We start from the raw sequence: 22519 nt of genomic DNA on the forward strand, positions 1-22519 counted from the left end.
GATCCGATGGCGGGTGATTTGAACTGCGCTAGAGGTACGCGGACGCTTCAGAACGCATTTTCTCTTAAAATAAGTTTCTTCTTCGCACGAAACAAGCGTTTCGAGGTTTCTGGGATGGTATTTCAACAGTCCACGTTGACTTAATATTAACCTTTAGTGTCCCTTTAAGGAATACATACTGTGTCCCGTGACAGTTGCCCCTTCCCACACTGGTTATGCTTCACAGCGTAACATTACTGTAATGAGGCGAGGCTGACTTTCGGGAACCGGCATATGCAACGCGCCGTGCTTTCCGAACTTCGAAGCCAATCGCGATGACCACAAAGGTGGTATCGGTGCCATTGCTGACAGCGGCGAATTCTTTCAATGAAAAACACGGCACAGAACTCCAAAAGTTTAATACCGAACCTCGAAGCAGCTAGGCCTAGCATTGCCGCGGTGGTGGCTACGGCTGCAGGCGGATCTGCGTGCGAGTGTGCCGGGTCGAGGCGGCGAGGTTATCAAGATGACGGCGGTGGTGGTTTTGATTAATGCCGTTTCGAATCTGCGGCCACGGCAAAAAGTCCGGAAAGTCGGACGGCGAAGGCCGGGTTCTTGTGTCCGAAATTTCAGACGTTCTTATACATTGACCCCATGGGGTACGTAATTGTGCCGCGAAGCCGTCCGAATTCTCTGGCGCCCGGAAAGTCAGTCGCTGACTGCACTCTAACAACTCCTCCAGCCGACGCGGCGTCAAAGAACATTCGTTACGATTCCTCTCTGCTGCTCGAGCCAGCATTACGTTATTGAGATGACAGAAGTTCACTGTGAGCTCCATGTGACATCACGCAGTGACGGAAGTCTCTCTGCTGCTACTTTGCACGTGTAGCATGGAGGTTGGAAGGATGTCAGTGTTACCCAACGAATTCAGTTGATACCCTTAGGAAATGTGCGCGTCCAGCTCGGCTGCAGGAGGTCGTGAGTTGAACACTGCATTGCCATAGGTTACCCACCCATTTTCAAATGGGCACAGGCGTCCCCTGACCTGACACTCCACTTTCTTTAGACGTGTATGGTCCTGGGAACGGATCCTGTGCCATGCAAATCCCGTTGAAGCCATGAAAAAACGGGCCTGCCGCATGGGTGAAACCACCAAGCCACTAATAAAACAGAAAAGCAAGCATTTCCTTTGAAAGTTTTGAAAGTAATGTAACACTCTTGAGCCTTCAGCTGGCTGATCAGTCGAAACGAGCAGTGCATAGATGGCCTTCACAAGCCGTGTGTGCCACAGATGCCGTGCACGCTCTCTGGCCTTGCACGCTGGTATGGCAAATGAAGACAATGCAGCAAAAGTTGCCAGACACACAAACGAACCACTAAATCCGGCTCCTCCAAGGCCATTCCTTTTGATGGTTTGTAGCAACCAAGAAATACATTTTACAACCACATACATATAGTGTGTCCAATGAATTGTTATTATTTAGAACCAAACCATAAGTGCAGATTGATTAAGGCAATGAGCTATGGATAAGCCTATACTGAATAATAAAACTTCCTTTTGTCTCACCAATTGATGGAGTCAAACCAGTGATGTAGGCAGAGGCAGTTATTTTGTCAGCACGCAACAGAACATGATGGGAACAGCTGAAGCATCTGGTGAGCAAAGGTGACAACATGAATGAACAAACTCATGTACTGCGGATAGCACAAAGCTGCACGGATCTCGATCCACAAAAGTTCTTACCTCCAGTGCAGAATTGAGCTTCAATAACAAAACGAACACATAGAATTGAGTGCTTTACTGATTGCAAAAGTGTCTTCTCACAAAGAGCGCAGTTACCCCGAGGTCACCAAATGATTCACACAGCACTCACAACTGGTCATGTATTCTCTGCTGCTTCACGTGTGACATTCTCTTCTGAAAATAACTGTTCATGCTCAGGCACTTTGCTAAGAAAACCACAGTTGAAGTCTGTAGCTGTCATTTTCTTGTGCCCTTTTATAGTAATGGCAGAGAAGGCAACCCATCCTTCCTGAAAAGGCAAGAAAGAGGAATTACAGTGTGCTTTCAGGTGGCCTAGCTGGTTGACAATAGATGACACTAGAGAAATGCAGTTGCTCAACACAGCCAGGTAGGCAAGTTGGGTGTCCTTGTCTCTTAGGCACATCTCCAGGCCCACTGAGAGATATGTTGGGGAATAAGAGTACTATCAAGAAAAAAAAGATGCCGGACACTTGGCCTGTGTTATGACCAATTTCAAACTTCGTTGAATATCTTGCGATGCTGAAGCACGCTTTTGTCTCTAAATGCTTTATCAAGGAATTGGCATCCGTTGAACGTCCTACCTTGCATTTGATGCACAGTATCTTGCGTTTGGCATGATAGTAGATGTGACCAGGCTTTACATTTTTGGTTTTCACAAGCTCCTCCAGTTTGGCAGTGGCAAGCTGTGTTGGAGGCACCATGTCAAACAGTTTTACTTTGCAGCCATGCCAAAAGGTGGTCAGTGTCGTCTGCCATTGTAATGGAGAGAGAAAGATTAAGGGGATGCTTGTAAGACAGCTATGCTTCGAGTAATACAGCATAGTAGAAATTGCTGGACAAAAATAGACATCAAAAGTATAAAAACATCTATTCCAAACATAAAGGTCAACCTGTAAAGTCCAAGGCTACAAAAAATCATGAAATGGTTATGTAAACAGAGAATAGCTCAGCTTGCAAGCACAACTGTGCCATTATTAGGAAGGAATTAACATGTCTTTTTGCCTAAGAAGCACCAAATAATGACCACATTAACAAAGAGCAGCTTGGTTCGCAAAGTACAGGTTTGCCTTTATTAGAAAGAAATTAATGTTTCTATCACAGCAATGGACTTTACAGCAAGAACGCTATACAATTGAGAACAGTGTAAGGAGACAGCAGGACATATACCTACAAAGTTTCCGACAGCCCTGTACAATCTGTCAATGTAATCTGCTGTGTGCTGAGCCCAGTGCACGGCACCCATTGATGGAGAAATCTTTGAAGCTGAAAGAAATTTACATGACATGACAAAGGGCACTAGAACACAAGCCGCTGGTGCTTTCCAGTGGGTGAGCAAGAACACTCAGAATTGCCTGAAAAGCTCCATCACAGGGCTGGAATTGGTCTTGGCAGCTCCACCAAGAGGATATAAAAGGCATCCTTCAAGCAATTCTGAGTGTTGTTCATCCCATGGAAAATGCCATGAGATGGGCTAGGTTAGAAAGCAACTGTCTTGAGGAATAAATTCACTAACAATGCTTAAAGGCCAACTGCCACAAAATTTCACTTGGCTAAATCGGTTGTAAATGATTAGTATAATATACTACTGAAGCAATCTTGGCAAAGCTTCAGTACTAGTAATTGTCTATTTTTCTTATTAGCAGCATTTAAATAATGCCTAAGCAGATGACGTGTGCACCTAGTAGTTAGCGACTATGACGCAGGTCCCAGCACATCGCCTCCGAGACTTTTCAGCGTGCCGCGGCGAGTTGCAGGTGGTGGCTAATCAGGTCATGCTGAGGAGTTGTGCAATTTGAATGATGTATCATTTCTGGTGAGCGGAAATAGTGGCGTTTTTCTTCCAGTTTCAGCATGAGAAATGCCTGCTTTTGTGAGCCTTTTCTGATGCATCTACTCATATTTAAAATGCAAAATTTTGCACAGAGGCTGCTCAGTATATACACTATCCGACTCTAGCTTCTTACGTGGCTCAAAATTTTGTTGTAGTTGGCCTTTGAAAGAATGCCGACATGATATTTTCGACTATCAATTCTGCTGCATTAAAGTGACCCTGAAACACTTCTTTAGCCAAGTTGAAAAATGCATTTGAAGTTAAAATAGTCTTTCTCAGAAATACAATGCAGCAAGAAGTACTTCAATGCATTCAGTAGAAACGGAGTTATTGGCAATCAAAGATTTCCTTTGATCTCCTTTACAGTGCTCCCGGTCCTTCTTGAATGCCTTGCGCTGTGAAGGCTACGGCAGAGCAGGGCAGTGTCCACAATGCTCTGCCTACTGAACGTCCCCGTAACATGCCGTTAAAATTTGATTTAGTGTGTTCATGTACATGCCACCACTTCCCATTCTGGCACCTACGACATGCCGAACTCAGAGGCTATCCCTCAACTTACGGTTGAGTTCACGGTGACTTCGCAGGTATTTCACCCCTTTGCTGTGCTACAGTGTACAAGATTGCTATGCGTGGCTGTTTTCTCGCACCGAGTGGCATGAGTAGCACCTTTTCGCACTGATCTCCACGGCAATCACACAATTTCCGAGAGTCGAATGAAACACAGCCTTTATGTTCACTCGTGTGAGTATGTTGGCAGCACACCAATCAGGTTTGCGTGGTTACGTTGTGCCGGAAAAAATTCGATGCTATACAGTCTACAGTCCAGTGCAGTCCGCATGACCAGTGGCACAACATGCTCAGGAATACATGCCACTGTCAGGTCTTTTTAACACAAGTAATGACGTCACATACACACATCCGTAACTCCCATTTGAAACAAGACCAACCCAAACGCTGTCACAACTGCTTAGTACAAAGCAATGTTGTATCAATATATCAGTTTTTTGTTTTTCCTGATTGGATTAAATAGACTCGATGATCTTCTGAAATGTGCATGATAAGTTGTGGCTTTTTTTCAGAAATGCATTTGTTCAGTTCTGCATTTTTTAAAGATTTCATTGCATAAAACCCTCACTTCCACTTGTTCTATATGTGCCACTTGTTTTGGGCTACTTTCCTACAAGTTGTGCCACTTTATCAGGCACCTTTTCAGGGGGCAACCTGCTTCATAGGCTTGAGTTGCCGATCAAGTCATCCTCAGCACCCCACGTACACCCACTTGGGCACGAGCACACGTGAGCGAGCACACATACCTTCCTGTTTCAACAAATTTCCATATATCAAACTACCAGCAGTGTGAGAATGCTTCAGGAGAAGTGTTCGCACTTCACGATGAGTATCATAACCTGTGCCAAGGCAAAATGGCACACTCGGAAGTAAAAGTTAGTTTTGAATGATAAGAGCACCTTTAGTCACTCCATCTGAGCCTTGCTCATGAGCTTGAGACAGCAGCCCTGGAAGGTCTTGAAGGCACTGCAACAGCTTTAAAAAAACAAGAATTTTTTTTTTTTCTGACTCCATGTCATAGACCCCTGTAGCTGCTATGTAGCAAACCTCATCGGTAGTAACACACATTGTGCTGTGTATAAAATACCAATGAACTTTGTTTCCTGTGTGCCAATAAACCTGGCTTGTGATTTTGGGTCCTACGCTCTGCTCAGCTGATACAAAAAAGGAAGAAAATGAGCACCCATCCCCAAGAAAAGAAAAAGAAGCACCTGGGCTTTACTTACTCTCAACCCTGCTCATTTGGCCACTTAGTCACATCGTGCACCAATTACTACACGAGGGCTGCTACTGTAGCTCAGTGATGGTTAGGTTCCCAGTAGGAGTGTGCAAATATTCAAAATTTCGAATACAGATCAAATAGTCTTTTCCATATGACTTGCATTCTATTCAAGAATTCAGTATTTGAAATTGTCAAACGTTCGTTTCTGTTCAAATATACGAGATGGCAACACTTATTGAAGTCTCCGAGAAAAAAGATCAATGCATAAGGGGGCTGATCCAAATTATTCTGCTCTGATAGCGCTGTGGTTGTTAGACAGAGGCACCAGTTCCTGAGCAAATGGTTGGAGCAGATAATGTGTGAGGATGCGCTACAAGATGCGGACTGATAGTCAGGCACACAAAGTCATATGGGAGGGCATTTACCACTGAAGTTTGCTACAATTTCACGGCGTCATATACAGGTACATGATCCCCAAGCCCTGTCACACTCATATGTTTATCCTACTGCCGAGTTTAAGAAGCATATTTTTTTTCAGACAAAAGAAAACAGATGGTGTACTAACAAACATGTAACATTTGCCGCTTATGGCTTTCGATTCTATAATTTCTAGCGTACATTTATCTTTGTGGAAGCTGGTTATGGTGCACTTTGAAGGAGGTATGCAGATTCATACTGAAGAATTCAACAAGACAAAAGCACTACAACTGCAGGTCTTCCCACTTAGTACAAAAGGAATCGAAATGCAGACAGTTGTTAATACCAAAGGAGAGAAAAATATTACAGAAGTTTTGCATAATCTATTACCCACAGCCTTATGTATTTTTTACAATGCCTGCCCAGTCACTCTGCAATGCACTGGAATCTGTGGTACACTGCGACGGGGCCGTGTTCCGAAGCATTTTATCCCTGTTGTTGCTAGGGCTACTACAGCATAGACCACTTTCACCGGGCACTGCTGCTGTGCCATGCATGTGATGACCTCGATTAAAGAAAATCAACATAAGCTGTGATAAATAACTGGGAGAGTAGCACCCTCTTAGTGACTGCTGGGCACCCTCTGGCGCTGCTGGGCAGGTGTTGAAAAAATACAGGTGGCAACGCCTTATCTTATAGAGCGGGCATTTATGATGTGCACCTGATGCGACAGCTAGCCGTTTCCTTGATTACAATATTACATGTTGCTTTCTGCATTAGTAAAGTTGAATCTCGTCAATTGAAACATGCTTAATTCGAACTTCCGGTTTATTCGAAATGATGCTGTGGTTCCGTCAAAGTTGTGTATTCCATGGGCAAAAACGCTTGGTAATTCGAACGAGTAAACATTTTGTGACAGTTAATTCGAACATACCGCGCTCCGACAATGCTCTCAGCAGCGCGCAAAATCACACCGCAGCCCCCCCGACCAGCATTGCTCTGACCCTGACATAGAGGAAAAGCTTAGGAGAGACCCCTCGATGCCGCGCACGAGATTCCGCGTAAAGTCCAAGGGCAATAACATCATCGCTGCGTGTCCTATGTTGCATGTGCGAGTGAAAGCATACGAGAGGAGCCAACGATCACGGCTCAATCTTGCCTGCGTGAAAGAGATGGAGCGGGGAAGAACCGCGCCGTCCTCCGTCGTGCGCGAGGCACCCAACATTGCGAGGTACTGGGAGGCTTCTACTCTGGCTACAAATGTGCATGTCGTGGCTGCGTGAAAGCGCGCAGCCGTATCTTGAGAGCGATCTGCATTGGGGGCAGAGTCTAGGTGTGTTGGCTGCTCCTAGTTTTGTGCATGCTGTATGTTCTCGGCACTCACTTTTCTTTGAAGCGACAGACAGCACGAATGTCATTTCGCTCACTGCTACTGCCGCGTTTCCTCACGCCAGCATTGTGACAGCGAGTTTCCGTGGTCATCGAGTGAGATGTGTTCATCTTTGCATGTGCGCACATGACACCACGCTTTTTAATTTATTTAGTATGCCTCTAAAACTACTATCTTTGCTTTGTATAGCTGTCCACTAATTTGCTATCGCAATCGATGCTTTGCCTTTCGAGCGAAACTGCGACTTTCGTGGCAGCCTTGGGTGACAGTAAGGGGGCTTATGTGGCAGAGGTAATTAGTGCCATCCATCAAGCTGGGGGGAAACCGAATCCTCTTCTCTCCCGCCCCTCCTTGCAACTGTGCTTCCCTCGCCCTGCCTCTCAACTCCCTCGTAAATCCCTCACCTTCGATGGTCTCCGTGATAGCTCACCTCCACACTGGCCCAGTGCCAGCTTAGCCTGCACCCTGAAGTTTCGCTTTCTGCCATTGTTGGGGAAGCGGGCGTTGGCTGGCGCGGGCAGTTTTGTTGTCCTCACTCACTGCGTGCTTGCACGCCGCGATATTTCACGATTGCACCGTTCGTCTATTGTGCTATGGTGCACGAGTACTTCAAGAACAAGCCCTCCTTTAAAATTCAAACTTCTTTTAATTCGAACAAATTTTCAGGCCCCTTCGAGCTCGAATTATCGAGATTCGACTGCACCACTTACTCCCTTGCATAGCTAGACAAGTAGCATGAGTCAACAACTTTTACAGGGTCCCACAAACAGTTATTGTCTTACCTAAGAGTACCACCTCAAAATAAAGAGAATCTATCAAGAGATGCTTTCTCACAAGAATTTTGTGCCAGCGCACTATAATAAAACAGCTATGAGTGATAAAAAATTACCCTCTTCCCCCCAAGCCATGGCCTTCTTCAACTTTTGCACAGTGTTGCCATGGCTTTGTCCCGCCTCCATGGGCACGAAGTCATGTGGTAATGCAAATGTTGTATATTCTGGTTGATTTGAACTGAGTCTGTACCCACATCTCCTTTCCTATGCAGTTTTTCTCATTACTATGATGATGGTGGCCTCAAAGTGAACTCTATGTGCGGCCCTCGTATCTTCTACGCTCTACAGGATGCAATTGCTGCAGTTTACTCCCTGTACACACATCTAGTGCAAGACAAGTGTAGCAAAGCACTGGTACCATTCATGTTTCTGCCACAAAACAAGTCATTGCTGCAACTATTTTCATGTGAGAACCCCTCCGCATCCCATCGACTGCCGCTACCGCTGTGCCTTTGTTAACCTTTGTCACTTTCATTGTCACTCCCCAACTTCCTCCATGTAGCTTCAAGAAAATTCCATGAAGCTCAACTTTTTTTAAAAAAGGTACGCATGCACAAACAACAGCAGTAGCAGAAAATCTGCATTCTCAGGTGGAAGTGTGCCACTGGTTCCAAGAGACGTTTACATTTATTGCATTTCTGTATTTATCTTTAAGAGTATGCAAATCACTATGCAAATCACTATGCAAATGCATGCTGTTAAACATAAGCCTAATGGAGCAGCATGTTTCAAGCATTCTTGGTGTTGTCATGTCGTTAGCCAATCGGACCGCTCACTCGCCCATTCTAAGTAGAATAGGCCGAGAAATCTGAAAACATGGGCAGCGGCACCACTGTGATCACTAGCGGTGCAGATATGTAAAACACAACAATAAATTAAACACTTAATTTAGAGCATTTCAGTCTGTGTCTTAATGATCAGAAGAACGTATACACAACCACCAAAATTATTGCAGGGTTCCTTTAAAAGAAAAAGTTAAACAAAGCACTTCAGAGGTTTTGAATTGCCGCCAGTATGTTGTAAAGGAAGGAGGACAAATAGGTAGCCAATGACACTTGTAGTACATCAGCAGAGTGCTGATTCCCAGCACTCTTGTGTGTCATCTACTTTTGACCTGCTCAAGAACTCTGTTTCTTTCGCTGCCCACTTGTAATACAATGTGAACGACGCATATGACAGAGAACAACAACACAATTTAGAAAGAAAGATTACTTCAGACTGCGTTAATAACATATTGAACTGATGGGATTTTACAGCCCAATGCCACAGTCTGGACATAAAGTATGCAGTAATAAGGGGCTCAAGAATATTTTGACCAAACAAGGCTTTTTGTCATGCACTGGAATCTTAGTACAGGAGTGTTCTTGCAGTGTGACCCCATTAAAATGTGGCTAGCTGCAACCGTGATTCAAACCTGTGACAAAGCACTGCAAGAGAGGCCTTTATGCAAATTGTCACAAGCAGGTAGAGCAGTGAAACACACTGCTATTCACTGCCCTTACGTTGTACTACTACTGCTGTGCTATATGCATGGCAATCAATAGAAGACAGCTTTCTATGACCGCTCATCAAAGAAAGCCATGAAAGTCTGCTGCACTTACCAGGTTGGCACCAAGTTTGGCCATCATGCTGGTATACTCTGCGAGATGGATTCCTTGAGGCACGGTGACTGTCTTCTGAGCCAAAATTTTGCCTGTGTCATATCTGGTGGAAGAAAGGTACAAAAGTTTAGGGATCCCTGGACCAGTTTCAGTAGGTATGCAAAAAGAAAATTATGGGCATCACATGGTCAGTCAGCCACCCTTCTGCAGTGCTTCACATTAAAGAGGCTTGCTTATTTGCAACAATGTTGATACAGTCTTCACTCTGTCTTGAACGCACCCTCAGCATGCCAGTGCATGCATGATCTTGGTTGTTGTTTACATAATTGTTTTTTTTTTTTCTATTCACTGCACTGAAACTTACAGCAATTGTGTTTAATAGTGTGTAAAGATAAAGTGCACTAATGTCAAAGGATCTGTTTACACGATGCTTAAAGAGTGGCACGCGGATCCGCAACTTAATATGAGACTCGGCCTGCACTTCTTTCAGCAATATCTCTAGCAGAGTGCAATCCAGGCCTTATGCAATGAAACCAAAGTGAATCCAAACAATATCATAAGAACAAGGAAACCATAGTGCAAAAGAACATACAGGGTAGTTCACATTTGAACATGTAACATGGATGAGCAAAACTCCAGGGCACTGTATGGCGCTGGTATAAAAGGAGACTTACCAAAGAAGTTGAAAAGTGCATAGCATGCAAAACTGCCATGGAGACAATTAAACATACCTGGTTGGAATGTCAGAATATACAACTAAAAGCAGATAAAAAGTTGTCAGTCTCCATGAACTCTTGGTAATTAAAGACAGTTATGTGCCGGTAAACATTAGTGCAGTGAACATAAGCAAGAGATGTGCGGAATATTGGTGGCACATGGGTAGAGAAGAACCAGAGCGATGTCAAATAACAATTGGTATGTACTGTCAGAGTGATTTAATCGTGCCTTTATTAGAGGTAGCAAGGAGTTGGAAGTAAAACATATCTAATGATATCGAAGTTACATATGAACTTAAGTGTATAAGCTGGAGCGTGGTGGCACATGTCACCGTTTCAAAGGAGCATCCAGTCATAGTCATCATCAGCTAATGAGACAAATGCTGACAGCACCTTGCTCCCAGTTGGTAGTTCATACATGCCACTGACAGTGCACGAGGTGCAAAGGACAAGAAATGGTGTCCCACAAACACACATTCACAGTAGCCTAATACCCTCATAACATGTTGCAGAGACTCTAGATTAAAAATTTCCTAAGCGTTTAGACAAAGGGGAAAACCACGTTAAATGTCTCTTTATGACTGTGCTTCTTCCTTAAACTTAAATTTAGCTCAGAACAGGCACTCTTGTAGCTCCTTTCATGCTTGCTGTCTTCTTCACCATTAACCCTTTGACTACCAATACCTTACCCAGAAAACTGCAAAAAATGCCCCGAAATTTTATTTGTTGCCCGAGGGTTTGCACGTAGTGTGCTCATTGAAAAAAAACGATATTAAAAATATGCTCTATTCCTCCTGCTCAATAAGGCATTAAATAATAAACTGTGTTTTGAGAAAGACAGTTTTTTCACAAGACCACAAAAGGTCTTGAATAATATTCTCTTAATACATGACAGCAAAACAAATGTAAATTACAAAATAATACACACGGGTGCCCAAACTCAGCACTAGGTGTTGAGATGAGCAGACGTGCATGACTTGTTCTTGGCAATTAAAGCAATAGAAACTGCTGCGTGGATGAGTGGGACTCGTCCTTGGTGATATTGGCACGAACTTAAGGTGCGTACAGCTGGGGACTGGGGATTAAAGGGTTAAACATGGCAGCACAGAAGCTTTAAGCCCCACATAAATGACTGCTCATGTCCAATAAGTGTTTGTTGTACCTCTTTGGTGCTACTGTGATCACAGAGATGCCAGACTCGGTGTCACCAGCGAGAAGGGTGTGGACCAGAGGTGCGGCTCCCCTCCATCTCGGAAGCAGGCTAGGGTGGACGTTGATCATCCCACTACAAGGCACAATACAAGGAACAAGAAGTTCACACAAAGCGAACTCTGCTGAGTTTTAAAATTATATTCTTAAAGGGATACTAAAGGCAAGTACTAAGGCAAATACTAAGTCAAGGTAAAGCGATAGATTAATGCTCAAGAATGTCTAAGGCATCAATATTATAGCAAACAATTAGTAATCGAGAAATCAATAAATGCAGGAAACCATATGAAACTCACCCACGACATTTAGGTACTGGCCCGATGAAAGCACTCCTCATTAAAATTCTGTCACAAGCACTCAACCACTCGTAATAAAAAGATCACTGCTTTGCATTATAAGATGGAAGAAAACGCTACCTGTCCAGTTCTATTCAATCTTTAGAAAAAAGAACTCATTGATGTTAAGCTTGACAGCGATGTAGGAGTTCAAAAAACTTTTGCTGTCACTAGGCACTGTGCTTCCCGTGCTTTCACGTTTCAGTAGTTTCGTTATCGAATAGTCCTGCGCTGATTTTGCTGGCTCACAAAACACACACAAACTGCAAATAGCAGAGAATGCCGTGTCCATGTGATGTCGTGGGATGCCCAAATGGTCCACACCACTTGATTAAAAGCAGCTGCAGCGGCAAATACAACGATCTGACCTGACTCGATTTCTCCATGGCTGCACATTTGTGCTTTGTGAAAAAAATCGGAGTGTCGTCTGTTGGCCTCTGTTTTACTCACTAGCAGCAGTAAGAGGGCGGTGATGGCATATGCAACATGATCACTCCCCCACTTGGGGGTGGGCTATATGAATTGCGCTAAAGGTATGCGCACCCTTCAGATGCGATTTTCTCTTTCTATTAACTGTCTTTTCTTGGCACAAAACAAGCGCTGCGAGGTTTCCGGAATGGCACCTAAACAGTCCCCGTTTACTTCATATTTGCCTTTAGTGTTCCATTAAAGGAGTACTGACATGAAAATATTGCTTCCAATTTTTCCTGCTTCTATAAGTAGCTGATGACTCCATAATTTCGGTATGATGCCTCAATTCCTTGAGAGTGCCACAATAGCGTAATTTAATTACACCAACCTTTATGCGACCAGTTCAAAATGCACACCAAGTGAGTGCAGCTTCGGATGTGAGAGAGAGAACAAACGTTTCATAATGCGAATTAGTGAGAAAGAGTTCGTTCTTCACCCAAGGCGAGTGGCCTCCTCAGTCCATGTAGCCATTGGGTTTGCTGCTTCCCTGGCCTGGTTCACCAGCTTTTGCTGGTCCTCCAAGTCTGGGGCCGTGAGCATGGCCTACCACGATTATTGGCGGTCTTCTTCTGTGCTTTTGTTTTCGGTTCTTGATTGGGCTACCGAATTGTTGAGTTCAGCAAGATAAGGAAACCCCACCACCATGTGGCAAAGGGAGTCCGGCACCCCGTAGGACAGGCAAAGGTATGACAATTGGGTTGGATGCATTCTATGCATTATAATGCCATGTACATAGGAGTTTGTTTGGAGACGCCGCAGAGCAACTGCCTCTTCTCTGGTTAGACTGGGGTGCAGTGTGTGAAGCAGGAGAACATTCACAACTCCGAAATCGGAGGTGCCGGTCATGCGGTATCACTAGACAGCCACATTAGGTTTTGGTAACCTGCTTCTGAATTTGGTGCACATCATGAACTGGTCATGTTAAACGGTAACACAATTATTTGTAAAGCCTCAATTCCTATAGAGGAATGGAGGCTTTATTGCACAATTACTGGGTTTAGAGCTGTCCAACAAGTCAAGAATTTTGTGTTAGTACACCAACATAATGAATGCGTCTGGTTGTACAGGCAATACATACCTTCATAGTGTGTGGCCAAAAAGCATAGTACAAACAAGGTTACACTGAGGAGATTCCCACTCCTGTTCTTTATATATTCCTAATATGTAGCAAAGTCCAGCTCTTTAATCAGTTTTTTTTCAGCGTTTCCCGAGGATAAGTGCTGCCTTAATGCGTGCTTAAAAAAGCAGGGGTGTTTGGAAAGTGATATTTTTGATTCGAACTGAATATGACAATTAGAGAAAATGTGCTTTGAATCTCGAATCCAATATAGAATATTTTCTCTTTTAAGCAAAGTTAAATAAAAGGTTGCATAGAGTTCATTTCATAGGAAAAAGAGGATTATTTAGATCATTTGTGTCGCGCATATAACACCATTTGTAACTGAACGTCTGCTTGAGGTGCTTATAAATGAGAAACTGTTTTCAGTTATCCAGTGCACCACGACAGTGACAATGATAAAACAAGGTAACAGTATGCTAGCAAGTAGCTGTGAGTGTTGTCTTTGTTGAAAGAGAGGAGCGTAATAAATCACCAATGTAAACAGCATGCAAACGTGTTGAGACTGACCAAATAATAAATTAATTAGCCTAAATTGAGACAACAAATCTTTAAATAGGCTAAAAAAAAGAGAGGCATTCTTTTTGAATGATCGGCAAACTATTGACTAGTAGTAACTGCCTTGTGTGTTCACTCAGGAAATGGTACTTCTGCGCAACAACCATGGCTCTCCTGCTACCAAATAATTCATAACAATTTTGACTTGCATCACTCTCTCTCCCTTCAGACTCCAATAACTGTTACTGCAATAACTGTTCTTATCCCTTATATTTGAACAGAAATGAATATTTGAGAATTTTTAACAGTTAATTCTCTAATTGAATACGAATCTAATAGCAAAGACTATTAGATCGGTATTAAAAATGTTGAATATTCGCACACCCCTTAATTTTTGATTTAAGTTTATTATCAACATTCATTTCAGGGCAAGTATGAAGCATAAGTCACTGATGGACACCTTGCCTTAGCTTCCAAGCTGAGAATATTTAATCTCACGGCAGTACAACAATGTCTGCAATTGTGGCAACCAAGAGAAACCACAGATGAAAGTCAGGTACATTGGGTTGATGCACCCTGGTACGGAGTGGTAGCGCACAACAGGCAGGCGCAGCATTTTCAATGAATTACAATGTGACACTTACTATTTACATGCGTGGATGCTACTAGCAGGAATCAGGTGGCCAAATGACACCACAACTCCAACATCAAATGTGTCAACGGGCACACTGTAAGGCCACTCACTGACTGGAAGGTCTTCTTTGAGTGCATAATCCGAAACTACGCCCTTGAGCTAAAGAAAAAATAAGGAGACATAAAGCAGATAAAAAGCCTCAAGCGTGCACAAGGTGTAATTTGTACAAAAGACAAGATTGACATATCTTCTAACACAGACGTGAGAGACAAAGTAATATCAGAGTCCCTATGGAAGAACTCTGGTAATAGTTAGTAGAAATGGTAGAACAATACATCCACACAATTAATTATCAAATACGATGAAATAAATTTCGAACACTTAGTGGCTATGGTGTTTTGCTGCAGAGCATGGGGTTGTGGGTTTGATACCCGGTGACGGCAGCCATATTCCGATGAGTATGAAATGCAAAAATGCTTGTGCACTTAAGATTTAGATGCACGCTAAAGAACCCCAGGTGGTAAAAATTAATCCAGAGCACCCCAGTACAGCATCCGTCGTAGGACGCCATGCAGTTTTGGGATGTTAAATCTTACAACTTATTTAATTTTAATATTCCTTGCTAGATAGAAGAGCTATAAAATTATTATTTGCTGAAGTCCAGGGCTTCTTATTGTCACTATAGCCTCAACCAGGCTCGTTACTTGTTCTGTGGTTACAATGTTGAGCATCAACACCCAGTTAAGAAGCGAAAAGGTTTACCTTTGGACACACAACTTTGATTGAGTCGATAACTTGAGGTGTCTCAGTCTTCTTCAGCCTGAATAGACAAAATAGACAAAAGTTTTAAACCTACTCGAACTGCTTCGCAAAGTGAGACTCATCGACACAAAGCGGATGGAAAAGTTCAGGTCAGAACAGCACAATTGCAAGTTTGTGCTTCAGGTAGAGAATATATATTTTTGTACTCAGTTACAGCCTTAACATGCTACACAGCTTACTTTATAGTAAAAAACCAACCGTAACCTTAAAGAAAATCTACCAGCAAAATTATGGCACTTGTTATGTTCACACTTGAACTTGCAGGTTTAACATGCCCACCCGTAAGAGAGGACAGCGATGTAGCCACAAGGCACTGTGTCCCATCTAAGGTAAGTGCTTGCTAAACCTGCAAGCATGAACCATTTATCCCAGAAACATGTTATAAGATACATTCTGTTTGCATTTCACCTGTTCATGATTGTACATTGTAAGCATTTGCAACAGGACGATGACGACGACTACAGGACGATGACAACTTATTGGCAAACTCTAGTAGGTGAAACAGTAGAGAAGTGTAAGTAATGTTTGCTGCCCAACGTAATAGACATCCACACGCCAAGTTTCATCACAGACGCCAGCACTTGTTTCTCCACTGGCGGAACAATTTCACCTCCCACGGGTGTACGTTTCCACCACTTCCCTTTAAGGTCGCCCCCACACTTAGTCCGCGTTGTGCGCGAGACGGCTCTTGTTAGCGACTGCGCCTCTTCGGATGACTGGAAGTTATTACTGTGTTGTTAACTGTCACGACAGCAATGTAAACCCAAAAGTGTTGATGCCCCCAGTGAAATTCTGCCGATTCATATGAAAATGGTACAAAAAAGCAGATGACAGACATGAATTACTGCGGTGCGCCGAACGAAATAAACAACTGGCAAATGAAGCGATCTCGTTCATTGATCACTCGGGAGTGCATGACGGTTTTTACATGTAATCCACATGAATTTCATGATACTGGGTATATCATACTTTTCTTCAAATAAAAACTTTCAGTTGTTTGACCAGCGCTTCTCCTGCCTTCTTTCTCGTGTTTCGTTTGTGTGTGCACTGCCCAAGAATGGAAACCACTTCTGTTGCATGCACTAGCAGTGGCCGGAGTTCACGCCTGCTGAGAAATTGAATATGTGCACGATGCATTGAACATGACCAGGGTTCATTCCTGCATCACCACTGCACCGATCGATCGAGTTACTAAACGGTACACACCTGCGTCTTGGTCGCGCCGGCATTGCTGAAGCAGAAATAATTACTAATACTTTCAGCTTCCGTCTCTTGAGCACTGTTAAAAAATGGCCACGCTATTTACATTGCTGCCTCTATTCTATATTGTAGGGGATGTACTAGTTAAAGCTGTGTGCGCATGTCGTATTTGTGCTATGCGGTGATATATTTTGTTTATTTACACGCAGTGTCCACGAAAGTCAGTTGTCGCCAACAGAGACAACACAGATTTGTAGCAAACATTTTGCTAGAAACTGCAAAAATGGCTTTAGCTAACACACATAGCATGTGCCGACGATATTTCCGGCGGCACGTACAATGTCGTTTCCAATTACTTGCTCAGTGTCCCTTACATGACTAAGCAGACGCTGCCCTTTTGCTGCATTGCAACCATGAAAATAATCGTCAAGCGTATACCGATCTTAAAGGCAAATAGAAGCGTGTACATCATTCTTCGAATAAAACGTCTACACACACGTAGGCACACACTGCGCGCGGTACGAAACATGTCCAAACATGCGCAGTGCAAGAGGCAATCAAGGCGGTGTGAACAAGAGATGGGAGAGGTGTACACTTGGCTAGTTGAATTTAGCCCCCCAGCGGCGCTCTCACGCCAGCTCGGCAGCACAGCTCGGCGGTGCCATTCTTGTCTATGGTCTCACAGGAAACAGCTGGCTGTTGCTGCAAGCTTCTTGTAGTGTTTGTTTGCTATGTGTGTGTACATGCATTTCTTCATGTGTGTGAGTGAACCTCTCTTTGGAGAATATGGGCTGGAGCAGCACTTGCACCTTCCGTCATCATAGGCCTTCATGGGGAGACTGGGATTAATGTCATAGTCTGCTTCGGGTACCATGGTCGTCGGGGTAGATGTGGCGGAATACAAGAGGACAAACGCATTACCGGTTTTAATTTCCTCGATATATGCGATCGTCGTGCCCTTGTTGATGTGCTTGAACTCCTGGCTGAAGTTTGTCAGCAACACTTCAGTTTTCCCTCCATGCAATCGAGCGATCCCTCTTGCGACGCAAATTTCACGGTCTAGCAGTAGACATTGGTTGCCTTCGATGACGCCTTCTACATCAGCGGGTGTTTCGGTGCCGACCGAAATAACAATGCTGGAGCGAGGCGGGATGCTCACTTGATCTTTGAGCACACTCAAGGCGTGGTGACTACGAGGGCTCTCCGACGGTATCGCTTTATCTTCCGACAGCGTTATTCACTTAGACTTCAGGTCGATGATTGCGCCGTGTTGGTTCAGGAAGTCCATACCAAGAATGACGTCTCGTGAACACTGTTGGAGGATAACGAAGGTGGCAGGGTAAGTTCGGTCATGAATGGTTATTCTTGCCGTGCAGATTCCAATCGACGTGATGAGGTGTCCTCCAGCGGTCCGAATTTGAGGGCCTTCCCATGCGGTCTTAACTTTCTTCAACTGGGCGGCGATGTGTCCACTCATTACAGAGTAATCAGCCCCTGTGTCCACTAAGGCGGTAACTGTGTGGCCGTCGAGAAGCACGTCGAGGTCGGTGGTTCTTTGTCTGGCGTTGCAGTTAGGTCTTGGCGTCGGATCACGGCTGCGTTGTGTTGAACTGAAGTTGGAATGTCGCGTCGTGAAGTAGTCTTTCGTCGGTGTAGTCTTGGCTTCCTGACTTCGTCGGGATGGCGGCGTGTCGTTATTATGTCGTCGAGATGGTCTCTTCGTCGTCTTTGGAGGATCTTCGTCAGTTCGACGAACAGCAACCGCACCTCCATCGGTTGCTGCTTTTAGTTTTCCGGATATGGGTTCGCAGAGTGGCCCCGGGCTGGGCCGGTGTATGCTCGGCGCTGCGGCGATAGGTAGCGGCCTGGTGACGGCGACCGGGACGGCCGTCGAGGGCTCCATTGAGTAGCAGTGAGGTAGTCGGCGATGTCACGAGGGCGTTCACCTTCCCGAGGGCGCGGTGCGTTGATGGCGAATCCTCGCAATCCCAGGTCGCGGTATGGGCATCAGCAGTACACATGGCCGGCTTCCCCGCAGTGGTAGCAAAGCGGGCGGTGGTCAGGAGCGTGCCAAACGTCTGTCTTGCTCGGGTAGCTGCGCTGGCGGCGGCAGCGGTGGTCGACAGAATTGCGGCATTACAGGGCCCTGGCGCGGTTGCGGAGGGGGACCTTGACGGCGTGCGACGGAGGCGTAGGTCATCGCTTCTGGCTGGGGATGCGGTAATTGAGGTTGCACCTCAGGAACTCCCAGCGATTGCTGAACCTCATCTTTCACGATGTCAGCGATCGAAGCTACTTGAGGTTGCGACGAAGGCAATATTCCTTGAAGCTCCTCTCGTACGACTGCCCGGATGGTCTCGCGCAGGTCTTCGGTGGCCATTGATTGAACTCCAGCGTAGCTTGTTGTCTTGGTGCATCGGTCGAATTGCCGGTTCCGCGATTCCAGTGTCTTCTCGATGCTCGTCGCCTCACGAAGAAACTTGGCGACGGTCTTCGGTGGGCTTCTTACCATTCCGGCGAAAAGTTCCTCCTTTACACCATGCATCAGTAGGCGGACTTTCTTCTCCTCGGACATTTCCGGGTCGGCGTGGCGGAACAGACAGCTCATTTCCTCAGTGAAGATCGCGATCGTCTCATTCGGCAGCTGCGCTCTGGTCTCCAGTAGAGCTTGGGCTCGCTCTTTTCGCATGACACTTGTAAATGTTTGCAGGAAGCCGCTTCGGAACAGGTCCCACGTCGTCAAGGTGGCTTCTCGATTCTCGAACCACGTCCTGGCGGCGTCCTCCAATGCAAAATAGACATGTCGCAGCTTGTTGTCGCTTGCCCAGCTGTTAAACGTAGCGACCCTCTAATACGTTTCCAGCCAGCTTTCTGGGTCCTCAAATGTGGAACCGCGGAACGTCGGTGGTTCCCTGGGCTGCTGCAGCACGATGGGGGACACTGGGGCTGCCATTGGGGTTGCCTTGGCCACAATCTTCTTGGTCTTCTCAGGTAGAAGTCCGTGCTCAGGGGGCAGCTGCTGAAGACGGCGGCTCGCTCGATGGTCCAGGACTACATTGGTGTTCTCTTTGCAGTCCGGGCTTGGATCATGGCTTGTCGGGGGTGTCCGTTACATGAACAAAAAGCACCTCCACCAGATGTCACGTGGTGGTGACGTTGAAGAACACAGTAGCAATACTGTGAAAGACAAAACTAACTTTTATTGGGTGAACCTGTGCCCACAAAAAGAGGCTACACTTATAGCACAACAATAGCGACGAACACGGTCGGCGATCGGCGAAAATCTGATCAGCGGGTCAAGCGCGTCGGCTTTTATACAGCAGTCGTCGAATGTTCCAGAATAATCGTTGGGACCCGCGTGCCTTCCACAAAGTTCTACACCATTTGCGTCAGGCGATGAAATCAGATAACATAAGGTTCGGCAACAACAGACAGCGTATAGAAGCATCGATAACTTTCCAGAAACTTCGGATACATGCAGACGCGTCCCGCGCTGTGCGATAACATTTGTTAGGCGGCGAAACGTGGTCGCCCGATAAAGGTAAGTACACGTGTCAATATACGAGGGTCGTTCAACTCAATCCGGGCCTTCTTTCCCGATTTAAACGGACGCTTAGGCTGGAGATTTTCTATGCAATAGAAACTCACACCTGTGTCCTGTTACTGGTAGACGGTGCTCATTTTCCGCGCTTCTGGCTAGACTGTTATTCAAGGTGGCAGACATCAGTGTGAACATCTACGTAGAACAACGTGTTGTGATGCAGTTTTTAGTTAACAAGGGCATAAAACCTGCTGAATTTTACAGAAGACTTCAGGCACTGTACGGTGATCTGACACTCAGTCGCAGTAAGACATTTGAATGGTGTAAGCACTTCAAACAGGGCCGTATCTCTATTACTGACGATCGCGATCATGGTGGATCACAGCCCACAATAGTCATTCCTGAGAACACTCAGCGCGTGGGGCAGCTGATCGTGGACAATCATCGCATAACCTGTCGTGAAATTGCAAGGGTGTGTAATCTGTCGTTAGGAACAGTGAACGCAATAATTCAAGCTCATTTGTTGTTCCGAAAAATGAGTGCACGCTGGGTCCCAAAGCAGCTGTCTGCTTTTGACAGACAGAGAAGAGTTGAAGTCTGTAGAGAACTGAAGGAACACTATGAAAGGAAAGGCCAGGATTTTCTGAATTGCATCATGACATGTGACAAAAGATGGGTTCACCATTTCACCCCAGAATCCAAATGAGCGTCGACGCAGTGGAAGCATACGGAATCACCACCTTCCAAGAAATTTCGAACAGCTGCGTCTGCAGGTAAAGTGATGGGAAGTGTATTCTGGGATAAACAGGGTATCATTCACGTTGATTTTTACGACATGGTGTCACTATCAACAGTGAGTATTACTGCCGTGTTCTGCGTGATGTGCACAAGAGTTTATGGAAGAAACGTCCGGGTTTGACCACAAAGGGTGTGGTATTTTTGCAAGACAACACATGACCACATTCAACCACTCAACGCCTATTCCAAACAATCCAGGAACTTGGCTGGCAGATATTACCACACACCCTCCTATAGTCCTGACTTAGCACCAGTGATTTCCGCATGTTTGGGCGCCTGAAGGAATTCCATGGAGGAAAACATTTGAACACTGATGATGAAGTGAAGAATGGTGTCCTACAATGGTTCCATCATTATAATAAATTTTTCTATGCCGAAGCATTTCCGGCGTTTGTTAAACGCTGGGATAAGTGTATAACTGTACCTGAAGGTTATGTGCAAAAATAAATCCACTTTCCACACTTTGAAAATTGTTCTATTTGTTTTTTAAAGAAGTCCCGGATTGACTTGAACGACCCTCGCGTGTGTGTGTGTGTGTAATAACGAATGAGAGAGTGAGAGAAACTAAACATTCGGGGCACTGTATGACTGAAGCAAGCTGGTGTGAAACTCCAGCCTGTTTTTCAGCATTTCAGTGCCACCGGCTCTTTCATGTAGAAAACAACGCCAACTCAAGAACACTTCGCGCCAAATGGAAAGGTCTACCTAAGATATATCCACCCATTAGGGTGGCGAAATACTGATATAGCCAGACATAATGAACGTTTAGAATCTGAACGCAACCAAGCGCTGAAGTGGACGAGCATATATATATTTAGGGTAAATAAGAGTTTAACCAATGCTCAACAAGCACAAGACATATAAGGGAAAAGCGGGACTCCTCCTCGTCCTACTGCTGTCCAATGGATGCGAGCTACATCTCACTTGGTATTGTACTACCAACATTAGCTACATTTCCAGTTTGTGCGTTCAAGATTATCAAACAGATGTAAACGGGTAAAACCTCCACTAAGGTTCAGTGTGACAGTAGGGCGACGTTCTCAAGGCAAGTACTGTTGTGGTTGTTGGCCAACTACATTAAGCACGTCCTCACATCTGTAGTATTCTATCGCGGCGCCTTATTGCGGTAAAGTTACGGTGCCTAACACGAGCCGGTGGATTAAGTAGCGTACCTGTTTTTGTTCAATAGCTGGAGGCTCTTCAAAGAGAAGCTGTCTGATCCGTAAAAGACGACCTTCCACAACTGCCTCTCGGTGCTGCAACTAAAGCTTCTTATAGCAATCACGCGTGCGAATGTCATCAACAAGTCAGCGAACTCGCCCGGAATAATTTCAGAAGTAACTAGTTTTCTTCAAACGAAAGCCGCGAACGAACCGTAAGCACATGGCCCTCGCCGGCAAAAGTGAAACTACGGAGTCATGGAAAAGAGGTTTCGGCCAGTTTCGGTGAGCAAGTAAACGCAAATAACATCAGCACCAACATTGCAAATATTTGAACGTTCAAAATAAAACATTTTAAAATTTTCAATTAAATATCTTATTGAAGAAGTAAACTATAAAGTGGCCTTTAACAA

General features: G+C 44.9%; 1 protein-coding gene across 1 annotated transcript; it reads right to left on the minus strand.

The window, feature by feature from the left end:
• Nucleotides 1-1763: 1763 nt before the first annotated feature.
• Nucleotides 1764-22372, minus strand: LOC126531382 (methionyl-tRNA formyltransferase, mitochondrial). The gene is made up of 9 exons (XM_050178888.3): nt 22119-22372; nt 15348-15405; nt 14596-14744; nt 11484-11606; nt 9606-9708; nt 5042-5117; nt 2916-3007; nt 2326-2493; nt 1764-2012 (listed from the first exon to the last, which is right to left on the minus strand). The coding sequence occupies exons 1-9, from the start codon at nt 22244-22246 to the stop codon at nt 1860-1862; spliced, it is 1050 nt and encodes a 349-aa protein (XP_050034845.1). The 5' UTR covers nt 22247-22372; the 3' UTR covers nt 1764-1859.
• Between the last annotated feature and the right edge of the window lie 147 nt (nt 22373-22519).

This window comes from Dermacentor andersoni, chromosome 5 (assembly GCF_023375885.2).
Source record: "Dermacentor andersoni chromosome 5, qqDerAnde1_hic_scaffold, whole genome shotgun sequence".
NCBI lineage: Eukaryota > Metazoa > Arthropoda > Arachnida > Ixodida > Ixodidae > Dermacentor > Dermacentor andersoni.

Coding starts and splice junctions, on each gene's coding strand:
- LOC126531382 (XM_050178888.3), bottom strand. CDS start 22,246: ATGACATTCGCACGCGTGATTGCTATAAGAAGCTTTAGTTGCAGCACC. Junction 14,745..15,347: donor TCAAAGTTGTGTGTCCAAAG/GTAAACCTTTTC, acceptor TTTTTTCTTTAG/CTCAAGGGCGTAGTTTCGGA. Junction 5,118..9,605: donor CCAAACTTGGTGCCAACCTG/GTAAGTGCAGCA, acceptor GTTTTTTTAAAG/CTGTTGCAGTGCCTTCAAGA.